The 23,821-nt window shown below is 40.8% G+C and overlaps 1 protein-coding gene across 1 annotated transcript in view; it reads left to right on the top strand.

Annotated features, from left to right (window-relative positions):
- stk32a (serine/threonine kinase 32A) overlaps positions 1-22,728 on the top strand; it is a 29,314-nt gene extending 6,586 nt beyond the window's left edge. Inside the window, exons 4-12 of the mRNA XM_053649617.1 lie at positions 927-1,100; positions 8,621-8,658; positions 9,872-9,961; positions 10,921-11,024; positions 12,316-12,432; positions 12,648-12,773; positions 13,312-13,440; positions 17,897-17,961; positions 19,608-22,728. Of these exons, the coding sequence (XP_053505592.1) occupies positions 927-1,100; positions 8,621-8,658; positions 9,872-9,961; positions 10,921-11,024; positions 12,316-12,432; positions 12,648-12,773; positions 13,312-13,440; positions 17,897-17,961; positions 19,608-19,725 (961 nt within the window). The 3' untranslated portion in view covers positions 19,726-22,728. The remainder of the gene's footprint in view (positions 1-926; positions 1,101-8,620; positions 8,659-9,871; positions 9,962-10,920; positions 11,025-12,315; positions 12,433-12,647; positions 12,774-13,311; positions 13,441-17,896; positions 17,962-19,607) is intronic.
- The last annotated feature ends 1,093 nt before the right edge of the window (positions 22,729-23,821 follow it).

The following is a 23,821-nucleotide window of genomic DNA, read 5'->3' as shown; positions in this document are numbered from 1 at the left end:
ATCCCAGGGAGCATCGGGCACAAGGCGGAGTACACCCTGGACAGGGTGCCAGTCCACCGCAGGGCACAATCACATACACACTCACACACCCATTCATACATACACATTCATTCACTACGGACACTTTAGACACACCAATCAGCCTACCATGCATGTCTTTGGACTGGGGGAGGAAACCGGAGTACCCGGAGGAAACCCCCGCAGCACGGGGAGAACATGCAAACTCCGCACACACGGCCCCGGCGGGAATCGAACCCCGGAGCCTGCAGGTGCGAGGCGAACGTGCTAACCACTAAGCCACCGTGCGCCCGAGAAGAATGTTATGAAAAATAAAAAAATAAACATGTAAATTGGAATGAAATCCCTGTTCATCCATCACATTAACCATGTGTTACTTTCATTAAAAATATGTACACACTTTTATTTTGACTTCGTCATTTGTGTGTGTGTGTGTGTGTGTGTGTGTGTGTGTGTGTGTGTGTGTTACTGTCATTAAAGATTTATTTTCCTGTCAACGTTCCACTCTGCCTGTTTTATATGTTTAATCTTTTAAAGCTCAGCTCCTTATGAGAAGAAGGAGCTTGAAAATGTCACGCTAATGCACACTGATGCCGTTCAGCAGTTGATGCACTTGTGTGTTTCATTATGTGGAGAACACCTGCTACGTCACCAGGGGAATGCACATGTGGGTTTGACAGACGAATCTGGAGGTTAAGGAGTCAAATTTCATTTCGCATCTGAAAAAACCCCCAAGTGTGACGCGATCAACGTTTATCCTTTCTGTTTTGCTCGGGTCGAAGTCTTACCTGCGCAGCTCATGTTTACATTATATTGGTTTTACCTCTAATGAGACAGCCTGCTAAGTAGTGAATGCAAGCAGGGGATAAGAATTGCTCTTTTTTGTTCTTTCTTTGTGTGTAAATCAGGTACTCTTTTCAGGATGAGGAGGACATGTTCATGGTGGTTGATCTTCTGTTAGGAGGAGACCTGCGGTATCATCTTCAACAGAATGTACATTTTTCCGAGAGCACTGTGAAACTTTACATCTGCGAACTTGCCTTGGCACTGAACTACCTGCGCAACAAACACATCATACACAGGTAAAGCTCATTAGCATCCACCTGTATATGTGTCATAATCTACAGTGTGTCATCATGTTTACACCTACAAACCTTTAAATAGGTTACTATAGTTGAAGCCAGATGTACATCAACATAAAACAACACAATTTCAGCTAACTTACCTGCAGCTAAACATATACACCTCCACCTATATTCGCAAACAACTCTAACACAGTCATATTTCAACTATGATTCAGTCAGTCAGTGACTCAGTCAATCAGTGACTCAGTCAATCAGTGACTCAGTGATTCAGTCAGTCAGTGATTCAGTCAGTTATTCAGTCAGTTATTCAGTCAGTCACTCAGTCAGTCAGTCAGTCAGTCAGTCAGTCACTCAGTCAGTCAGTGACTCAGTGATTCAGTCAGTGATTTAGTCAGTCATTCAGCCAGTCAGTCATTCAGTCAGTTATTCAGTGATTCAGTCACTCAGTGACGCAGTCAATCAGTGACTCAGCCAGTCAATGATTCAGTCAGTCAGTTAGTGATTCAGTCAGTTAGTGATTCAGTCAGTCAGTCAGTCATTCAGTCAGGCAGTGATTCAGTCAGTCATTCAGTCAGTCAGTGATTCAGTCAGTCATTCAATCAGTCGGTGAGTCCATGATTCAGTCAGTGATTCAGTCGGTCAGGGATTCAGCGACTCAGTGATTCAGTCACTCAGTGATTCAGTCAATCAGTGACTCAGCCAGTCAATGATTCAGTCAGTCAGTTAGTGATTCAGTCAGTTAGTGATTCAGTCAGTCAGTCAGTCATTCAGTCAGGCAGTGATTCAGTCAGTCATTCAGTCAGTCAGTGATTCAGTCAGTCATTCAATCAGTCGGTGAGTCCATGATTCAGTCAGTGATTCAGTCACTCACTGATTCAGTGATTCAGTCAATCAGTGACTCAGTCAGTCAGTCATTCAGTCAGTCAGGTATTCAGCGATTCAGTGATTCAGTCACTCAATGATTCAGTGATTCAGTCAATCAGTGACTCAGTCAGTCAGAGATTCAGTCAGTCAGTTAGTGATTCAGTCAGTTAGTGATTCAGTCAGTCAGTCAGTCATTCAGTCAGGCAGTGATTCAGTTAGACATTCAGTCACTCAGTGACTCAGTCAGTTAGTGATTCAGTCGGTCACTCAGTGATTCAATCAGTTATTCAGTCAGTCAGTGATTTAGTCGGTCAGTCAGTGATTCAATCAGTGATTCAGTCAGTCAGTGATTCAGTCAGCGATTCAGTCAGTCAGAGATTCAGTCAGTCATTCAGTCACACAAAAACTATACAGATGCACAACAATGCAGCAATGAGTCATTTGGAATTCGATTAATTCCAGTCAATCATTTTACACAATGATTTTTAGAATATCTTCAGTCGAGAGAAACCCCAAAAAACGACTGACACTGAGAGTATATTATGTCTCAGCTGAAGTACATCCATCAAGCTAGCAAATAAATAACCTTTCACCCTCTGAGGCAATGTTGGATACACTTCCCCCCCAAAAAAGGAAAAAAAATAAACTGAGGTGTTTCCATCTCTCATTTCTGAAGTCATTTGCATTGATGGAAGACATTGAAATTGTGAAAGTGTACAGATGTGTTGGCATTAGTGCGGTATTGCAGGTGCTGATATGGATTCTGATTTTGAAATAATGAAAGTTTCCACACTTGATTAGAATTGGCAGAAGGGAAAGATTGAAATGTGACCCTGTCATTCTCACATCATCTGGATGTAAATATACTGCATGGAAATTCTCACCAGATAATGGCAAAGCCTGAGCTTCTCGGGGACGTACCGAGGACCTTTGGACGTGATATCCATATATCTGTGTGTGTGTGTGTGTGTGTGTGGTTTTTTTTCAGAATTTACTTCCACTTTACTGTATTAAGCTTGAATGCAAAATTCTTGCAAGATATATAATTGTTTAATGGCAGCTAGTGTATAAACCTTTATAAGACTATTATTTATACCGTATTTATCCCACAGCGCTGTCAAATTCTGGATTGTGATTGATCAGAAGGTGTTGATTAATTGTCTATAACAGCAGCTCTGACAGTAGCGCAGCTGCAAATCACAGGTTTATATTAATGCGCTCGATCTAATACGTTATCTTTGCTGTGGTGTAAGAGGAATAAAACACGTTGGGACGTTATAGAAAATAATCAGCTTCATAGTGGAAGCAGTAACTCGGCTTCATCACACACACATAGATTGTTTATTACTTACGTTTCGGTTACAGGTTTATGTTTCTTTACATTGTGTCGCTTCTAAATGCTGAAATTTGTGTAGTATTTATTAATAAGGGATAAAACACCTCGTGTGTTTGTTTAATTATTAACACAAGACCGCTGCTCAATTTATTAGACAGAAATTAACACTAATGAAGATAAGATGTCGACAATTCATCTTAGAACTGTAGTTAGCGAGAAGTTAGAAATTAGAAATGTATTTGCAACGACTCTGTAATGAAGCTGTAGATTTTATAGAAACGTTTATTGTAAAATCGTCCCGTCTGTGTTTCCGTCCTCTCAGTGTAAATAATCCAGGTGGGATTCGAGCCCCAAAGCCCTCGCAGTGCTCAGGGATCAGGAGGTGGGAATAAGTGATGTCATTGACATCATATTTCTCTTTTTACATTCACAAACAGAATTTTTCATCATTTTTTTTTTTTGCTCCAAATTCGCTCCACATTTGCCCATCTCTTATTAAAAATGGAATAAAAGAAGAGGGTTAAAGTAATGACATGTGAAAGAAGCCCAGCTGCTTCAAGCCGCTCCTTTTCCTCACTGGGGAGACGGAAACACAGGCGGGAGGAGATCACGTTTCAGTGTGTATGTGTGTGTGTGTGTGTGTGTGTGTGTGCTTCACTCTCCCATCACAAGGGAAAGCTTCGTTTATGCAGAATCATGAGAAATCAAACCACAAGCACCATCTCCAGTTTAATCCGAAGTTTTGTTTTTCTGTAACACAGCAGCAGTTTGACCTCCTCATCTCTCTGAGTTCAGAAACACCAGACGGGTTTTATATAACAGGACAGAAAGACAAGGGGATAGACAGACAGGGGGGTAGACAGACAGATAGTCAAACAGACATAGAGAACTAGACAGGCAGGCAGATTGATTTAGTTTAGTTTAGGTGTTTGAGTTGACTTTACGAGTTTCTCTTTTAGATTTATTTGACAGTTTAAGTGAGTGTAAACTGACCGGCAGACAGACAGACAGACAGGTAGACATAAAGGTAGTTAACCAGATAACTAGCCAAGAGACAGACAAATAAACAGGTAGACAGACAGATAGAAAGGTAGATAAACAGATAGTAGCCAACAGTTAGATAAACAGTCTAGATAGATAGATAGATAAGACAGACAGACAGACAGTTAGATAGATAGATAGATAAACAGACAGACAGACAGCTAGAAAGAAAGGTAGCTAACCAGATAACTAGCCAACAGACAAGCAGTTAAATTGGCAGACATACAGACAGACAGACAGACAGACAGACAGGCAGACAGACAGATAGATAGATAGATAGATAGATAGATAGATAGATAGATAAGTAGCTAACACAGAGACATGCAGACATGCAGACAGACAGACAGTATATTTTCACACCCCACACGCTTCCCAAGACTGTGTGTAATGATGAAGCTGCTTCTCAGGAGGAAAGGAGCTGCTGTGAGAATCAGCACTGTCTCATGTTCATTATGCCTTTAATAAGGATGGCTTTTAGCCTCGTCACATTTCTAGATTTTCTAGATTTGACCTTTTTCAGAATCTTGGCAGAGCTGCTCAGGGGATGAGGGTACAAAAGCCTCAAAACAATGCTGTCTGACCCTCACGTGAGGACGTGGAGCAGTTAAACAGGGACAGAGGAGCTGGAAGATAAAGCTTGGTGTAGTGTCATGCACATCATTCTGCCTACAATCAGCACCGTCTGGGCTCGTGCAGGAAGTGAGCCGTCGCTGTAACCATGTCAGTGTTATTCCGGGAGAAAACATGTTGCTGGATTTTATACGAGTGTCGCAGCAGCGCTCACACACTGAGATTCTGATCAGAAATTTCTCACACTGACACAATGTTGTCATCCACCGCGCTAAACCAGCCGCTGATAATGTGAGCAAGACTATGATTTTTGTCTGTGACAGCAGCGTCGTGCTGAAACTTGTACAACGTCAAGCTGGCCTAGTCAAGCGGTCCTCCTTCCTCTCTGTGAGAAAACACACCTGTATCAGAGAGGGTTGGGTGTCACACTCCATCTGTTCCCTTTCTCTCAGCGTATGTGGTGTGTGTAACAGAAGTGTGTATCGTGTGCATGTGTGTGTATGTATCAGGTGTGTATTAGGTATCATCCATGATCAGGATCCGTGATGTAATGAGGTCATTAGAAGCAGGTAATTGGTTGTCGGATCGGTGGAGCGAGAGAAGAGCACTGTATCAGGTTTACACAGGCAGAATAGAGACGAGAGCAAGATGGGCAGTGCGTATGTGTGGGTGTGTGTGTGTGTGTGTGTCCTGATGCTATCACCTGTCGTGCTATTTTATTCATCAGCAGTGGGTTATGGCTCGTCACTGCCCTCTTAATAACTAAAGTGTTTCATGTGAAATTGGTTTCTTCTCCTCCTGATGTCAAACGAAATCATTTAGTCTAAAACTTATTTTAGAATTACAAAACCCCTTTTTTTCCTCACACTTGGCTTGGCAAGTGTCATGCTCAGGAGGTCATGTCTTAAATTTGGCCTTTTAAAGTGTGCAAATCTCATAATTATGCCACGTAATGCGTATTGAAATCTTTAACTGATCTTGAATTGAAATCTTTAGTCCTGCGGATTAATTGAGGCTAATTGAGTCTGAATAACAAACTCAAAGTCATAATATTTCAATAATGACTTTGGTTATTAGAAATAAATACTCCGACATGTCCCGTTGAGACTTTACCCCTATTTTACATTGTACAATTTTCAGGCCGACATTGATGTTACAGACAAAAACCACACGTCATTAAAGGAATTCTCCGGTTGAGATCAGCGGATGAGTTGAGATCAGCGTCTTAGAATGTATACCATGACACTGTGACCTGTCTGAGTTCTGTGACCCGAGTTCTGTCTGCCTGTCAGTCTTTAGCTATAAATACGGGAGTGACGATGGAGTTAGAGGCCGACTGATTGATTGCTTTTGCTGATTAATCACCACTGATAATATTGCTGGAACTCAGGAAAAAAAATCCACAGCTATAGTTTTTCCCGCTTGAGTGACTTCTAGAGGTGAAATAAAAACTCTCACTGACTAATTTTGTCATGTTATTTGAAGTGGTTTTTGATTAATTTTGGACGTATATCTTTTATTCACTTTAAAATTTATTAATAGTTAATTTATTAATACATAATATATATGAATATGTATATATTTATTTCATGTAAAAAAAAAAAAGTACAGTATATTTTCACAGCATAGTCAGTACTGTTTATTTTTGTAATAAAGTTCAGCGATATTTTACTTTGAGTGTTATGTTTTCATTCAGTATCAATGTTAAAGTTGATTGATCGGTTATCGGCAGGGGGGCAGTACCTTGGTTATCAGTATCAGTATCCGTATGAACAAAAAAAACTCCTTATTACCTCAAGCTCACTGTGAAGAACGTGTGTGTTTATGTGAGTCCGTTTTCTGCACAAACTAACTTCCAGGTCATCGATGACATAAGCAGGAAGTTGTTTTGTCGTTAGAGGATCTTCATCATATAATCTGATCATATAATCTGACCCAAAGAACGCACTTTATCACGTTATAGAATTCAGCACAGGTCTGAAACATGATTTTTTCTTCTTGCATGATTGTTGGTGGATTCATGTGAGCAGCCGACTGCGTCGCTCCGCCTCTGAATAACAAAATTATAGACATAGATTATCTAATCTGATGCTCTTGTAATTTGTCCACCTGATGATGAAGACCTTTTTATGGATCTCAGTTTTTCAGGACAGGTTGAAATGTGAGAAAGCACTTCATTTCTGTTATTATATTTATTGCCATCAGTTTGAGAAATCACCACAAAGCCATAAAGAGCGTGTGTGTGTGTGTGTGTGTGTGTGTGTCACCATTAATCAGTGTGTGTTGTGGTTTATTACAGACACGGAAAACAACAAATCGAAAAACGATAAAGAGACTGAAAAAGGTAAATGAGGCGGAAAGAGGAGAGGAATAAAAAGCACAGTACAGACAAATTATTTCTTTTTTTTTAAACCCGAGCCAGATGAAAAGTCTGTCCACACAAACACTACATTAACATACTGATTATGAAAAGGCCGTATCCAAAAACGCACAAAGCAATAGCGGCGAGTGTTTTGGCTTCTTCAGACAGCGGCGCTGAGGAAATAACGGTGTTCCCAGTGCATTATTCAGCTGGGTTTACGTCATGCCTTCAGGAGGACGGAGCGCTTTCCCCAACCTCACCCACTATCACATTCATATTTCAAACAGCTCTCTTCACCAGATCCTAATCAAAGCTGAAAGTGCGTGTGTTGGAAAACATCCAGCTCGGAGATGAATTTGGACAGCATAAGTGTTCCCTTTCAGCCCTTCAGGGTTCACGCCATTCCGCAATCAATAAAGTACTCAAACGACTCGCTGACTGAGAAACGAGGAACCCGAGCACACAACGTAAAGAAAAGAAAATTTCTGGATATAATTACGCTTGTTTTTTTTTCTGTTTTTTTTTTCAAACCATAACTCTATCTACTACGTCTGATTAATCGAGAAATAAACAGAAAGCTTACTACAAATTCACTTAAAATGGAAGTCTGTGTTTTGCGAATCAACAATTTATCTATTTTTACTTCATAGCGTTGTCGAATCTGGACTCTGATTGGTCAGATTCATTTTGCTGCACATTGCAGGTTTATATTAACATTAACACGCTTAATTCTGATACATCGTTTCTATAGAAACAGATCATTCACAGTGACGTGTACAGTGGACGCTCCGTGAATAAGTGACAATCCTTAACGTGGTGAAGTTTTCTGTAAGGAGATGTTTATTATATGTAACAGTTAAGGAAGGAGTCGCTAGTGTTAGTGCTTTGGAGCAGTTAGAGGTAAAGCTGTTACTTTTCCTCTAAAGTTTTCCGACATCTTCAGGACAGAGGAGTTTGTGGTGTCTCAGTTTTCTGGGGTTTTTTTTTTGTCTTATTAACTTCAAGAGAGAGAATAAAGAGAGAGAATAAAGAGAGAGAATAGAGAGAGGGAACGAGTGTTTATAGCTGCGATAACATGAGTGTAACAGGAACTAACTCGTTTCACAGAACATTAAATGTAACTGTACAGCTATACACAGGTAAAAAATAATAATAATTATGACATGTTGTTTATTAACAAATTAAATTTGGCAAATCGCTGTGGTATAAGAGGAATTAAACACTTCGGGAATGAACGTCTTATCATGCAACTAAGAAATCTGGTCATCCAGGCTATATTTATCAGCTGCAAACACCTTGTGACTTTTTGTAACTGACATTTTCTTTTTGTTGTTGTTGGAACAGAGACATCAAGCCTGATAACATCTTACTGGATGAACACGGTGAGTCGTGACACTAAAATACCTTACTGTATTTATAAAGCATTCCCTTCATAATGTTAGATACAGCTTGGCTCGGTCCCTGTTCATCTCTCTCTCTCATCTCAGTGCTCATTTCAACGAGGCATAAAGATCATAAGAAATTTATCATCCAACTTCCTTTCCTTCAGCTTGTACATGCAGCAGATGTTTAGTCAGCGTTCATTAACACAGCTATTAAAACGGTTAGTTCTTCCTCAGAGCTCCTCCAAACCCTTATTCTTATTTTAGTCACACTATCACTACTTCTTTGCCTTTCCCCATGTTTATCCCCATTTCTCTTTAGTCGTTTAGTCGTTGCTGGTCCCCACCCTCCGTTATAACACCACAGCCATCAATCTTCTGACCATAGGGGGAACATTCGGCTGTCTGAGCCACTCAGGAGTCTCGCTCTCTCTCGCTCTCTCTCTCTCTCTCTCGCTCTCTCTCTCTCTCGCGCCCTCTCTTTCAATTCAACCTCTTTCTCTCTGTTTTTCTCTCTCTCTGTAGTTTGTCCCGTAGGCTCTGAATTCTGAATCGGCCCTGCACACACATACACACACACAGATATTTATATGGGTCTCTCTCTCTCTCTCTCTCTCTCCGTCTCGCTCAGTCTCAGAGGCTTTATTCCCCCCCACACTTACAAACCTGGCCTGATTTTTCGCATAAATCAGGGTCGCTCTAGTTCCTTCCCAAGGTGACTGGTTCTCCTTTTCTTCCCCCATTACGTCCTTTAGCCGCTTTCAGCTCTTCTGCCCTGATATGAATAAAAATAACACACATACAAATGACAAACGTGCTTATAAATGCTTATAAGCACATTCATTAATAAGGAGCGTGTTTATAACGTAGTGTATATACTGTACGTACATACGTATAAGTAGTATAACATTCTAAAGCAGAAAAATAACCACAACAATTATTCATTTTAAAAGAATCCTATGGTGCAACAGACAAGCGTGTACAATATCGTTGGAAGAAAGCGCGTGTGTGTTGTGGGAGGATGTTTGTTACACCATGATGAAAACCATGACATCGGATTGGACAGTTATCATACAGCGAGATTATCATATTATTCCAGAGCTAATTCTAGCCACCTGCTGATGAAGGCTAAATGAGGAGTGGGTGAGCTTCTCCGTGAGTGTGTGTGTGTTTAACATTGCCCATTGCGTCGTGTGTGTCTCTGTTCTCTCAGGTCACACTCATCTGACCGACTTCAACATCGCTGCTATCGTCAAAGACGATTTAAAAGCCACGTCCATCGCTGGAACAAAGCCATACATGGGTGAGAGATCCTACACCCACACACCCACACTCGCAGACACACACACACTCGCAGACACACACACACACTCACACACACTCACACACACACTCAGTCATTTTGTGTCACGTTCACATGTAAAATGTAAAAGACATTTTAAACACAGATAAAGTTTCCTTCACAACAACAGTCACTGGGATCCAGAAGTCTGAGAGCAGCACTAGTGCAAATGCTTCTATTTTGCTTTTTTTTGTAACTTAATACAACAATTTCCATTACAAATGATATTATTGACAACAACTGTGAACATGCTGTTACTATAGAAACGATAAGGTATTAGAACAGTTTTTTTTTTTGTTGCCATGAAAATCTTCTAAGTGGGAAACTCTAGGATGTCCAATCTATTACCAATCTAAAATTCAGATAGTGTGTCCCAGGCTGAAGACAACATTTTAAAAAAATGAAGTAGATTTGATATCTAGATTGTTTATTTTGGCTCGCTGTAATAGGCATAGTGTATCGATGTATTCTGCTGTATGGTATTGGAAACAGTCTAACAGGATTACAGGCGTAATTGACCTCGAGTCCAATCTCATAATGCTGAGTGACGGATATGAGATTTGATCAGAGATGACAGAGAGAGAGAGAGAGAGAGAGAGAGAGAGAGAGATCAGGGCTGTGGTTTATTTTATGAATGAATACAAGCGTTGGTCCTGAGCAGACAGTAAAACAGAAATGGAGAAGAACTGAGCTGAACATATTTGCTTACAGTATAGCGTGTGTCAGATATTCGCTCAGACATTTCATGAGGTCTGATTTTACCTACACACACCTCCAGGTCTGTATAATGTGTTTGTTTTTTGTTTTTTTTTCAAAACCACTGTGATCCTGTGGATGGATGAGCTGGCATGGAGAGAACATTAACCTGACCTGACCTGACCTGACCGTACCATGTCTCTCTTGTTTGTGTCATTCTGCAGCTCCAGAGCTTTTCCAGACGTTTGAGGGAACACATACAGGTTACTCGTTTGCAGTGGACTGGTGGTCTCTGGGTATAACAGCCTACGAGCTGCTACGTGGACAGGTGATGTGACGCACTTCCAGCAGATCCAGAATCAGTTAGAGCTTGTTTAGTATTATTGCAGCGATCATTCTGAATATAATACTGTGGCAATGTGATAACGTCATCCTAGTTAGGAGTGTCCTGAATATGATGAATTAATCCTGAATATGTGAAGCTAGTCCTGAACATATCAAATTAGTCTTGAATATGAGGAAATAATCCTGAATGAAATGAAGTAATAACCCAGATAGCAAAATTGCTGTAGCCCAGATCCGGCCCGCACTTGACACTTCCAGCCCACACATGTGGCCCACATACCATGTGGATTGATGGCATGTGGGTGGTCCGCTCCTGTTTGCCAGATTTGGGCCACAAGCAAGCCATACCAATGCCGCATGTGCCACATTTTATGCCAAATGTGGCCCACATTTGTTTTGTGATATTTTTACCATATTCACTATTTACCACATGGGGCACTTTAGGTTCCCATCCAGATTCACATTGCCATGAACACCACATATCTGCCTAAAACGGCCCACTTGGGATTTGGGATATTTGGGCCATATTTGCTATTTTACATTTAGGCCACTTCAGGCTCATATCCATTATGTCCGGGCCAAAAGAAGGCCAGCAGCAGTGCCTGATGTGGCCCAAATCCGGATGCTACCTGGGAATGAATATGATGAGCTAATGCAGAATGTCACATCTTTATCCTTAATCTTCAATCCTTAACGAGTCTTCCAATGTCACACCTTCAATAAAAACATAAGTATAGTCTGCTGAAATGACATATTATTATCACAGTAAAAGAACAATGACTATTTCATCACGTATTCAGTCTGTACAGGAGTTCCCAGATTATTTTTGTGATCCTCGCGGATCAAAAATGTTTGATTTCGCTGCGACGTTTTTCAAAATTTGCAATGCAACTTGTGGAGTTTTCTTTGTGTGCTTTTTTTGTGGAAAACTACTTGAATTGATGTAATTGTTTCGCATTCTCTTTCGCTGTGATGTTTGTTGGTAAATGAGGTGTTGTAGCTGTACTCGTGTTTGACGCACGGGAATCGAAGAGGGCACAAACACTCTCTGTGGAAAATCTGCTATAATTTTGAAAACCCGCAAGTTTCCTTGATTTCGTGTTAATTTCTGCGATCGCACAATCCTGTAGGAACTGATTTATCAGCTATATATGAATAAAATATATCATAGCGTATGTGCACTCCTAACCCAGGGTTCATTTGTTGTCTGTATTAAAGTTAATACAGAAAAAATGCTTAACACACTCCACCTTTCTCGCTGACGTATTTTACAGAGGCCGTATATAATGCGCGCCAGCACGCCCACCTCAGAGATCCTGCAGTCCTTCCATAAAGTCCATCCCTGCTTCCCGGCCGCTTGGTCAGTAGAGATGAAGTCTCTGTTGAGGAAGGTAAAACCTGAAAGAAATAACGTGGTTTCATATGACTGATATTAAATGGAATAAGGTACAGTAGGAAATTTGTGTAGTGTTTGTTTAGTTTATGATGATTTAAGTTTCTTGTTTGTATTAATTTGACCTTGCTGTACTGTACAAGTCATGTTTAAAAAAATAAATGAATTAATTTGTGCTTTAAAAAAATAAAATAAGTGTGTACTGTGTTTCAGCTGCTGTGTGTCGATGCACAGAAGCGCCTCTCGTCTCTCTCTGAGCTGAAGGACACGGAATGTCTCTCCGACGTAAACTGGGACGCTGTGCTTAATAAACACGTCCCACCAGGCTTCATGCCTAATGTAAGTGTCCCATATATATTTAAAGTGCAATATATAAACAATTTTGTACTCCTATATATATATATATATATATATATATATATATATATATATATATATATATATATATATATATATATATATGTGTGTGTGTGTGTGTGTGTGTATATATATATATATATATATATATAAAACTATCCTATATATACAGTATATTCAGTATTTCTGTATTCTTCCACTCATATAGTTATGATTTATACTTGAAGAGGTTTCCAAACAGATTTATTTTATGCTATTCAAACATCATTACTTGTGTTCTTACTTATATGCCGGTAAGATTCTGATTTTCATTTCCTTTTTGTTTATTGTGAAAGGAAAGGGTTTTATTAGTATTGATGAATTCAAATATATTTCTTTAAATTGCCTGCAGTGTGTGTACATAACAGATGGCCGTGAAAAAGTTCCATACATAATAACAAGACTCTTTTCTCTCGGGTGCATGCACCTTCTAGCCGAGTTTTGTTTTTATAAATCGTAATCTTTTTTATTACGGCCATAGAGACGGAGACTAAACTGTGACCCCACGTTTGAGCTGGAAGAGATGATCCTAGAATCGAAGCCACTGCACAAGAAGAAGAAGAGATTAGCGAGGAAGACGAGGGATCAGGGCTCTGACGCATCTCCGCAGGTACCTTTTCCTGTTTGTTTCAGTTTTAGTACCTTCGCCTTATAATGTCTCAGACTTTTTTATAAAGTTCTCCAAAGATTAAGGAGAGACTTTTACTTAGTCTTACTGATGGAGAAGCCTTGACAGTGTATAAAGAAAGAATCATGTCCTCTTACTCTTAAAACATTCCAGTAAGTCAGTAAAACAAACCAGTCGCCATCTCACACAAACTCCTCCCTCTTACATAAATAAACCAATAAATAAATAAATAAATAAATAAATAAACAAACAAACAATCTCCAATCATTTTTCCTGAACCAAACGATGCTTGGAAAAAGGGAATAGTGTGTGGGAACACACGACACCAAAAACACACCAACGAACCATGTTGCTGCTAATGTAGGATATGACACACCCCCGGGGCGGGGCATATATATCCTGGAGAGCATTTAAACAGATGATCATGATGTTGTGGCTAGTTATGAATCATCAAAATGTTCAAAAATCTACAAAATCAAAATTACGTCGATGTCTCACCCGGCCCTGTGCTACACAGATTTATATACGCACTACAGTATATAACCTGGCTGTACTAATCTGCAGTGTGTGTGTGTGTGTGTGTCTGTGGGACATAAACATGCAGAGGTTAATTCAGTGCTCTTGCACATCAGCTATAATAATAAATGCGAGGTGATGACTGGACAAGCGCACGGCTTTATGAAGAGAGGGGAAGGTTTTGCTTCGTCGGTCTGATTCCTGTAATTGTGTGCTTGTGAAAATGCTAACACAGCTGAAGTGGCTGCGCAACACTCCGGCTGTAAAGAACCTGCTTCAAGGTGACTCATGCAGCTGATGAGCGCTGTGTGCGAGGAAAACTCGTGTTACCTACCATCATTACCGTTTATTACTGTTTATACACACACACACACAGCGGTTTATAATAAACCAATCTGGTCCGATTTGTACTATGCAAACATAAATACATACATCATTAAAATAAACAAGAATAAACAACTGAAACTTTCGTTAAAACTGTCGGGTGAACTGACATCATGATGACGCACTTTTTTGCGTCTTAGTGAAAATATGCTCAGTATAGTCACATTTATGTAGTATTTCCTATTATAAGATTACAATATACCAAATATAAAATTAGCAAACTTTTTTCTAGCCACATTTGTCTCATTTTAAGCTTCATTTTTAAGAGTCCTAATTTTATGCATTTATTTCCAGAAAGAAGCAAAATGATCTGCCAACAGAACAAGAACATGTAAAGCTTGAACTAAGTAAAAACATAAAAACAAGCGGAATAATCTGATTTATGATTAATAATTATTTGACTTTTAATTATACTGTTAATGGGATTTTACTGAACTGTACTCTACTGTATATCTCTCTCTGTCTTGTATATACAGGATGTAGTGAATTAAATGTTTGAAATAAACTCATTCTTCTGTGCCATGGATTCCTAGCATCAGCCGTTTAAGATTGTTTATCAACCTCAGTGACATAAGGGAAGTCAGATTTTTGTGTATTTTCCTACAAATGAAATATGTCGTTTCAATTTACGTTTGTTTTATGTTTCTCTGTAAACCTGAGGGACGTGTACGGCGAATGCTCTACTGATAATAAACAGATTAATAAAATAATCATGATTTTTTTGGCAAACGACTGCTGTAACCTAAGTGTGAACAGGAACTAACTTGTTTAACGGACATTCCACAGTCTCATATCAAAAGTATGAAGTTTTTATTTTAAAAATAAAATATAGTAATTGCTATCAAACTGCTGTGGTATAAGAGGAATAAAACACTCGGGCACGTGCTGTTCCTGTGAAAATAATCAATTCTGCGTCATCAAACCACTCCGCTGCATATTAGTATGAAATCTCTCTCTTTCTCACTCTTGTGTTCCCTCTGTCTACCTCTTCTTCTCTTTTCTTCACTTGTTTCTCTGCGGTCTCCCTCTCTCCCTCGTCTCCTGTCCCTCAGCCCCCCGTCCTCTCCTCGGAGCCCCAGCTGCAGTCCGGTCTGTAATGTAAATGGCATCGGCTCAATTGAATCACAGATAACACGGCGAGCGGAACCCGAGTGCTTTCTGCCTGAGCCAAATAAATCACGCCATTTCTTATCATACTCTTTCCTTCTTTCTTATCGTCCCTCTCTCTTTATCGCTCTTCTCCTCTCCCATCTTTTGCACTCTTCTCTCTCTCTCTCTCTCTCTCTCTCTCTCTCTCTCTCTGCATCTCTGTGTGCATTTGTTTTTCTTCCTTAATGAGAGCATTAGCTTGATTAAATTAGAGATAACACGGCGGAAAATCATTCCATATACAACAGATATAATATAATAGATAAATAAATAAAGCATTACTGACACACTATATGTTCAGTAAATAAGAAGATAATAAAAAGTAATGGAGTGAATGTAATATATGTTTCTCTGAGTGTGCGATAAAACAGTTTGTTAAGGCCTGGATGTGGAATATATTCTTTTCAAGTACTTATAAATTAGCACTGGTTAGCACTGTAAACAAAGCATGTTTTGTGTGTTTTTCATACTGTACTCACCTCCCCAACAGTGTTTTAGACTGACAGTACTCTTAGTGAACCAGAATCAGAACCAGTATGTTATGAAACGGGAACAGAGGCAGAAGCAAGCACAGATCAACGTCTTTATTTACGAACAGAAATCAAGACACATAAAACATAAAACGAGCGCCCCCCTCCAGCGGCGGTCCTGGGCCCCTTTGTGATCTGTCTCTTGATGCATCGGAAAACAGGGCGGCCTCCGCCGGGCAGCAGACAGGCGGAGCACCACCCCCAGCGGGACTGAAGCTCGGGGTACACTCCTCAGCGGGACTGGAACGCTGGGCAACGTCCTCAGCGGGACTGGAACGCTGGGCGACATCCTCAGTGGGACTGGAGCTCAGAGGGACAACCTCAGTGGGGCTGGAGCTCGGGGGGACAACCTCAGTGGGCCTGGAGCTCGGAGGGACGTCCTCAGCGGGGCTGGACAGCGAGACAGCTTCCTCAGTGGGGCAGGACAGCGGGACAGCCTCCTCGGCAGGGCAGGACAGTGGGACAGCCTCCTCGGCAGGGCAGGACAGTGGGACAGCTTCCTTGGCAGGGCAGGACAGCGGGATAGCTTCCTCGGCAGGACAGGACAGCGGGACAGCTTCCCCGGTGGGACAGGACAGCAGGGCAGCTTTCTTGGTGGGGACTCAGCGGGATTGGAACGCTGGGTGATGTCCTCAGTGGGACTGGAACACTGGGTGATGTCCTCAGTGGGACTGGAGCTCGGAGGGACAACCTCAGCGCTGCTGGAGCTCGGATGGACGTCCTCAGTGGGGCAGGACAGCGGGACAGCCTCCTCGGCAGGGCAGGACAGCGGGACAGCTTCCTCGGCAGGGCAGGACAGCGGGACAGCTTCAACGGCAGGGAAGGACAGCGGGACAGTTTCCTCGGCAGGACAGGACAGCGGGACAGCTTCCTCGGCAGGACAGGACAGCGGGACAGCTTCCTCAGCGGGACAGGACAGCAGGGCAGCTTTCTCGGTGGCAGAGACCTCCCGGCGGGTCTCCAGCTGGAGCTCTGAGGTCGCTCTGTTGACCTCAGGCGGAGGCTCCGAGGTCGCCAAGTTAACCTAGGACTGGGACTCCAGGGCTGCGACCTCCTGCTGCTTGCATTGCGCAGTGTAGTCCCCCGGCAGCGGGAATTCCCAGTGATTCGGGTAGCTCTGCTGCCTGCATAGCGTAGGGTTGTCCCCCGGCAGCGGGAAGCCACAGTAATTCATGTAGCTCGGCTCCCAGCGTAGCACAGCATAGTCCTCCGGCACCGGGGCAGGGGAAACTGCATTGGGGGCGACCTGGTGCATGGCCCAGCTTCCGGCCGAGGCGCTATTTGATCCAGAAGGCGCCGGTCTCAGCTATGCATTCGGATAGCAAGTTACTCGATTCCCATGCACGGGAGCAGTGGCAGAAGCAAGCGCAGATCAACGTCTTTATTTACGAACAGAAATCAAGACACATAAAATGCTGTCTATACTGGACAAGATACTCGAGGTTACAAAGCAACACGAGGGTTTTAAATACCAAACATAATCAAGCTAGAACACAGACAGCTGGGATCAATAACGACACACCCTCGAACATCAATCAATGCTTAAACAGGAAGAGAACAAAAACCAAAACAAAGGCACTTGTCCGTAGGCTACAGTTCAATCTCGTGCACGCGCGCTCTCTGCAGCCTTCAGTGCATATCGACGCCGCAGCACCATCTGCTGGCGAGAGCGTGACACAGTATTTATTGATAGAAACGGCAAAGCACGTATTGCTCTGGATAAGGATGTCTGCCAAATGCTGTAAATGTAAATGTAATTTTGTACATTTCGTTAATTGTTCATAACAACCAGCTCCAGCTTGAAATAAGTTATATTACTAATCAGGAAAATTGATGTTTGTGTTGTTGTGTTTGTGCAGAACGGTCAGCTCCAGCAGCGCCTCGACTGCGTACAACGAGACTTCCTCGTCTTCAACAGAGAGAAGTGAGAAACATTCACAACATTCACACAGTTGGCTCTCGGATGTTTTCAAACAACAGCATGTACAGTACTGTGTGTAGTGTTCTATATATTAGAGTAGTACACTATATGTATCCATATCCGTATCCGTATCTGTATCCATATCTGTGTCTATATCCATATCCATATCCGTATCTGTGTCTATATCCATATCCGTATCTATAATCGTAAATGCACTTACATAGCGCTTTTTTTAACTTTAGCAGTTCTACAAGCACTTTACATTGGTTCTCATTCACCCATTCACACACACACACACACACACACACACACACACACACACTCACATACTCACACACCAATGGTAGCAGAGCTGCTATGCAAGGCACTAGCTTGCCACTTGGGTCTTGCCCAAGGACACTTCGGCAACCCTATGTGTAGTGGACAACCCGCGCTACCAACTGAGCCACAGCTTCCCTATCTGTACCCGTATCCGTATCCCTATCTGTATCCGTATCCGTATTTGTGCCCGTGTCTGTATCCATATCAGTATCCTTATCTGTATTTGTGTCCGTGTCTGTATCCGTATCCCTATCCGTATTTATGGCCATATCCATATCTGTATTTGTGCCTGTATCCATGTCCGTATCCATATCCGTATCCCTATCCGTATTTGTGTCTGTATCTGTATCCGTATCCCTATCTGTATTTGTGGTCGTAGCCCTATCCGTATTTGTGTCCGTATCCGTACCCCATCTGTATTTGTGTGCGTATCCCTATCCCTATCCCTATCTGTGTTTGTGTCCGTATCCGTATCCGTATCCCTATCCGTATTTGTGTCTGTATCTGTATCTGTATCCATATCCCTATCTGTATTTGTGTCCGTATCCATAGCCGTATCCTTATCCGTATTTGTGTCTGTATCTAGATCCGTATCCATAACCCTATCTGTATTTGTGTCCGTATCCATATCCCTATCCGTATTTGTGTCTGTATCTGTATCCGTATCCATATCCCTATCCGTATTTGTGTCCGTATCCATATCCGTATCCCTATCCGTATTTGTGTCCGTATCTGTATCCGTATCCCTATCCGTATTTATGTCCATATCTGGATCCGTATGCGTATTTGTGTCCGTATCTGTATCCGTATCTGTATCTCTATCCGTATTCTTACCTGTGCACGTATCCACTTGTAAATCATCACTCAGTAAATGTTATTTCATTGTACTTTTTCATGACTGCCGTTGTTCCACTGAATCAGTCACTCTATGTTTTCAAGGTGCTAGCGGAGATAGATGGCTGGAGAAATGTGTCTGTTTTCTCTGTTGAACTCGTACGCTTGTGCAGCGTCACAACAGTGAAAAAGACTAAAATAGCACATACACTCTTCATTTACTTGTGGCTTGACTAACCACGACTCCTCGTAACATTTCTAAAATGTAGTAGCACACAAAATCTGTATTTAGACTTAGATATCCAAAATATACATTTGTAAAATGAATGAATAACGCAAAGATTTGAGTTTCTCTAATAGCCATATTTGATCACAACCCCTACTGTGGTTCAGTCTGAATAATGTATTCATATTTATACTCCATTTAGCCATTCTGAGTGTGTGCCTTTATTATCGTGCTGTCACCACGTGATTGCTCTTTTAATTTTGTACAGGTTGAGGAAGACCAAAGTAGACACGGACTCGAGCAACATGAACCTGAAAGAGGAGAGCCGAGCCCTCGAGGACGGACAGAACAACAATGTCACCAGTGCAGCGAGTTTATCGAGTTAGAGCTTTAAATTGTTAAATAAAAAAACCTTCAAAGGAAAGGAAGCTCATCAACTCAATCAGCTCAGGCTTAGCGAGAGAGAGAGAGAGCACCAAGAGCAGCCAGTGGAGAATGTTTTTACGAACAGATAAACTGAGTCAGATTCTCCTTTAACTGAGGAATCGAGGAGCTTAAGATAATCTCTGAGACGCAGGGAGGTGTAAAGAACGCAGCTCAGAAAGCAATCGCTCCTACTTAGTATTTTCTCTTCTGTTTATTTTCATTCCTTTGAAAACAAAGCACTCTAGTGAATGTAGATGAGGAAGAGTTGTTGCTGATGTAACGTGTGTGTAAAGTTCTGATTGGTTAAAAGTAGCATGAGGGGCGGAGTTAGACGTAACTTAATTCAAACACATATCGAACACAAAAACATATGCTCTCACTTGGATGTAGATTTTACAAAAGGTCTGGGGAAAAAAGAAAAACCACATCGAGACCCAGCTGAGAAGTTTGTGTCTTTCTATCTCCTGTAAACTCCCAACTTTGCTTTTGTTTGAGCTTTATGTGAGTTTCTATCCTGAAGAGTGGCCTTACACTTCACGCTTTATGCAAGTTGGGTCTGAAAGTCTGCGAGCACCAGCAACTGCTTTCATTTCATCAGTTATCAAACACTAATACAGCTTTAAATCAACTCAGCAGCATGAATTTAACATCTGTCTTCCAGTAGCGTGCGTTCTGATAGTGTATTAAGCGAGGCAAGATCGGGTGTTAGCCGTTATTCGGATGTTAGAGCGCGATACTGGACGTTGTGTGATACTGTCTGAAAACAATAAACAGCCTCAGAAACATAAAGGAAGCAGGAGAGTTATTGTGACATTCAGCACCACACATCAGGCTGGATTTATCCCACTGGATACTAAATCATTCACAAGAGAATTTATAAAAGATAATATCCAAATATTCCTAAAAATCCAGTTCTGTGGGAAAAACATTCTTATCCTACATTTTGCTGCTCGATTGATGTGATCCTCGATTGATTAGTTTCAAATTGCATCTAATAATGAAATTATACAAAGACTTGCCATTTTATTAGGTGCAAAAAACAGCATCTTAATACTTGTTAATAAAACTTGAATATAATCAAACGTATATAAAATTTTTCTATTATCAGGTTACAATAAACCACATTAACATTACTAAGCCTGTTTCTAGATACTTCTACTCCTTTGAAGCTTGAATTTGTTTTATTTTTTTATCGGCAGATCATTTTGCTTGTATCAAGTGTTCATTTCAAGAACAAAGCAAATGATCTGCCAACAGAATTGGACGATTTTAAGCTTGAAATGAGTAAAAAAAATGTTTGGAAGTAGGCTCGCTATATAATAATTATCTCATAATGAGAAATATTAGAGAACTTTTTTGCAGTGAGTTAGTGCATGTGTCTTTGGTAGAGGACGAGCTGCAGTGGCTGAGCTGCGCTACTGGAATATTTTGCACATACCGTGCTTAGGAGGCACTCTTTCACCATTCAGATGCCATTTTGTAATGTTCAGCTCTTCTACGGAGTTTTGTGGGTTAAATCAGCTGTGTCGTGAATGCACTTGGTCCATTATGTCTGATTGTAATTAATCAGCATGACGTGAGAACTGAATTTCTGGTTCGATTTGGAAAACACCTTTACACGTAATTTAGTAAAGGGTTGTTAAATGAGTTCCGATGTTATCGTGGACACTTCAGATAATCTAGGTTGTAAAGATATCTGTATTTCAGCGTTCCATCCAGAAGAGACCAGAAGTGTGTGTATGTGCAACTGTGAAATGTTGTTGGTTTAGTATTTGATTTCTGATCAAAAATAAAGATCTTGTTGATGCGTGCAGACTTTTAGCCCTGACTGTGTATTTGCCTTACCTCAATTCCAAATGCACTTTAGAGAAGAGCTTTAGCTTTATGGATCCTTTGCTTATAGGTGACGCTTTGCTAACCGCCTTCCTGCGTTCTAGTGCTGGTTTTCACACGCTTTCTTTCACTTCTTTGACACGATAACAAACGAGTGCGCACTCATGCAAGGAGTTAGGTAAGTAGTGTGTACGAGCAGGAACAACTTTGGCAGTGAGGACAATGCAGCTGAAGAGATGTACACACTCTGTAGGTTTAGTATTAGTAACAGCGCTTACTAGCGCGAAAGAGGAAGTGGATGAGGGTGTGTTAGACGGTGTGTTGGACCGCAGCTCACAGTGTAAGAGAAGCGGCTTTGGATATGAAATGCTAACTGCACTCGCACCTTTTCATTTCAGGAAGCACAATAAAGGGAAAATTCACCGAGCGCTTTGTTTTAATTTATTAAAAGTCGTTCACTGTTTCTTTACTGTGATGTATTTGTGTTTGTCGGGTATTTAAAATGAGCGAGAAAATGAGTGTTTACACGAGATAAAATGTCGACTATGGATGAAAATGTGAGAGTTTTGCCATAGAACATTTTTATCTTTTTAATAAACTTTTTTGACAACTCAGATCGTTCCAAGCGTTTTTATTCCTGACACAAAAGCACTGCAGAGAAATAAAGATCTCTACATGGTTCTCGAGCAGAACCTCCACGTGTACTCATGACCTCATTAATATTAGTAAAATCAGTTCTCAAATTGGAGAGTGGTCCATATTTACCATGTACTCTAATTTGGTTCTACCCATGGCAAATCTCTGCTTTAGCAAGCACAGGTCACCTAAAGAGCTTTAAACCCCACTGTATGGATGGCAGGTTTAAATAATGGACAGAATAAGGACTTATAGAATCTATTTACATCAAAACCTCAAGACATTTCAACAAATAAGGAATGAATTTTAATTGTCAAGGACAGAGTTTTATAGAGTATGTTATAGAAGCAAAGCAGCAATACCCACACCAATAGAACTCCTACTGATAGAATCTCAAACAAGGACCAAGGTTATTATCGCTAACTAAAACTATCATGGAAACTAAAACTATCAGAGAAAAAATATTTTCTTTAATTGAAATAAAAATAACTATAACGTCCACCTGCAATACGAATGAAAACTAAGTAGAATTTCAGAGAATAACACATATTTTAAATGTTGAGTGGTCTAACTTAAAAACAGAGGTTGAATGGAGTGGATCCATCAATGTTGCTGAAGTGTAAATGACCAGCAGATGGAAGAGTAAAGTGTATTTTGCACCAATGGCTAAATGAATAGGTAGAAAACGACAAAGCCCAATTTGGGATTTTTTTTGAGTACAGCACATTTACGTTTAATGTCAAGGCTTATCGAGGCTTTAATGTCACTGCGATGCCCTTCATTATACCTTCACATCTCCTAGTCAGAACCTTTCAACAAGTGATATCCCATACATGCTCTGTAAGCTCTTTGCAGTCGAAGCTTCATCGGATGAAACCAAGATGTGAAGAAAATCCTACAGAAACAGCCGACCTTTATTTGGGGTTAATCAGAATAATTTCAGTGATGCCAGCTGTATGATAATTACTTTTGAACATGAGATTGAACGTGATTGGATCGTCCTGGACACAGCCACACCCCCTGATTATAAAAGGGTGTGCACACTTATGCAACCAGGTTATTGTAAGTTTTTTATTTTTCCCTAAAATGTTTGATTGTTTTGCACTTCATTTTTATACGTTGTAATTTCACATAAAAGGCAGGAAAAGTTCTGAGAAAACCTGCCATTTTAACAGGGGTGTGTAGACTTTTTATATCCACTGTATGTACCGAAGTACATTTTGTCTGCAGTCGCAACACTTGGAGGGAGTTTAAATGGAAATGAATAATGAGATGATGAGAACCTCCTTCACCCCAGCACCCTTCTCTTTTTTAATGGCACAAATTTAAGAACCAGTCAGATGTATTTACGGACAGATATATACAGTACTTTGTAAATAGACGGACTACGTGAAGACAGCTAGAAACTATCGCAGTGTAAATGAAAAAGGGAAGCTGGGTGTTGTACTGTATTTGTAATGCATGATGTTTGAAGGAAATTTAAAAAAAAAAAAAAAAGTAAAAAAAAAAAAAGACATCAAACCTCAGTGGAAAATGGAAGTTAAAAACAGGAATGTGATGAGTCTGGTTTTTTTCCTTCTAAATTTC

The sequence above is a fragment of the Ictalurus furcatus genome, chromosome 18, assembly GCF_023375685.1.
Source record: "Ictalurus furcatus strain D&B chromosome 18, Billie_1.0, whole genome shotgun sequence".
Lineage (NCBI taxonomy): Eukaryota > Metazoa > Chordata > Actinopteri > Siluriformes > Ictaluridae > Ictalurus > Ictalurus furcatus.
The sequence above is the reverse complement of the archived record's forward strand: the minus strand, read 5'-3'. Positions and strand labels throughout refer to the sequence as shown.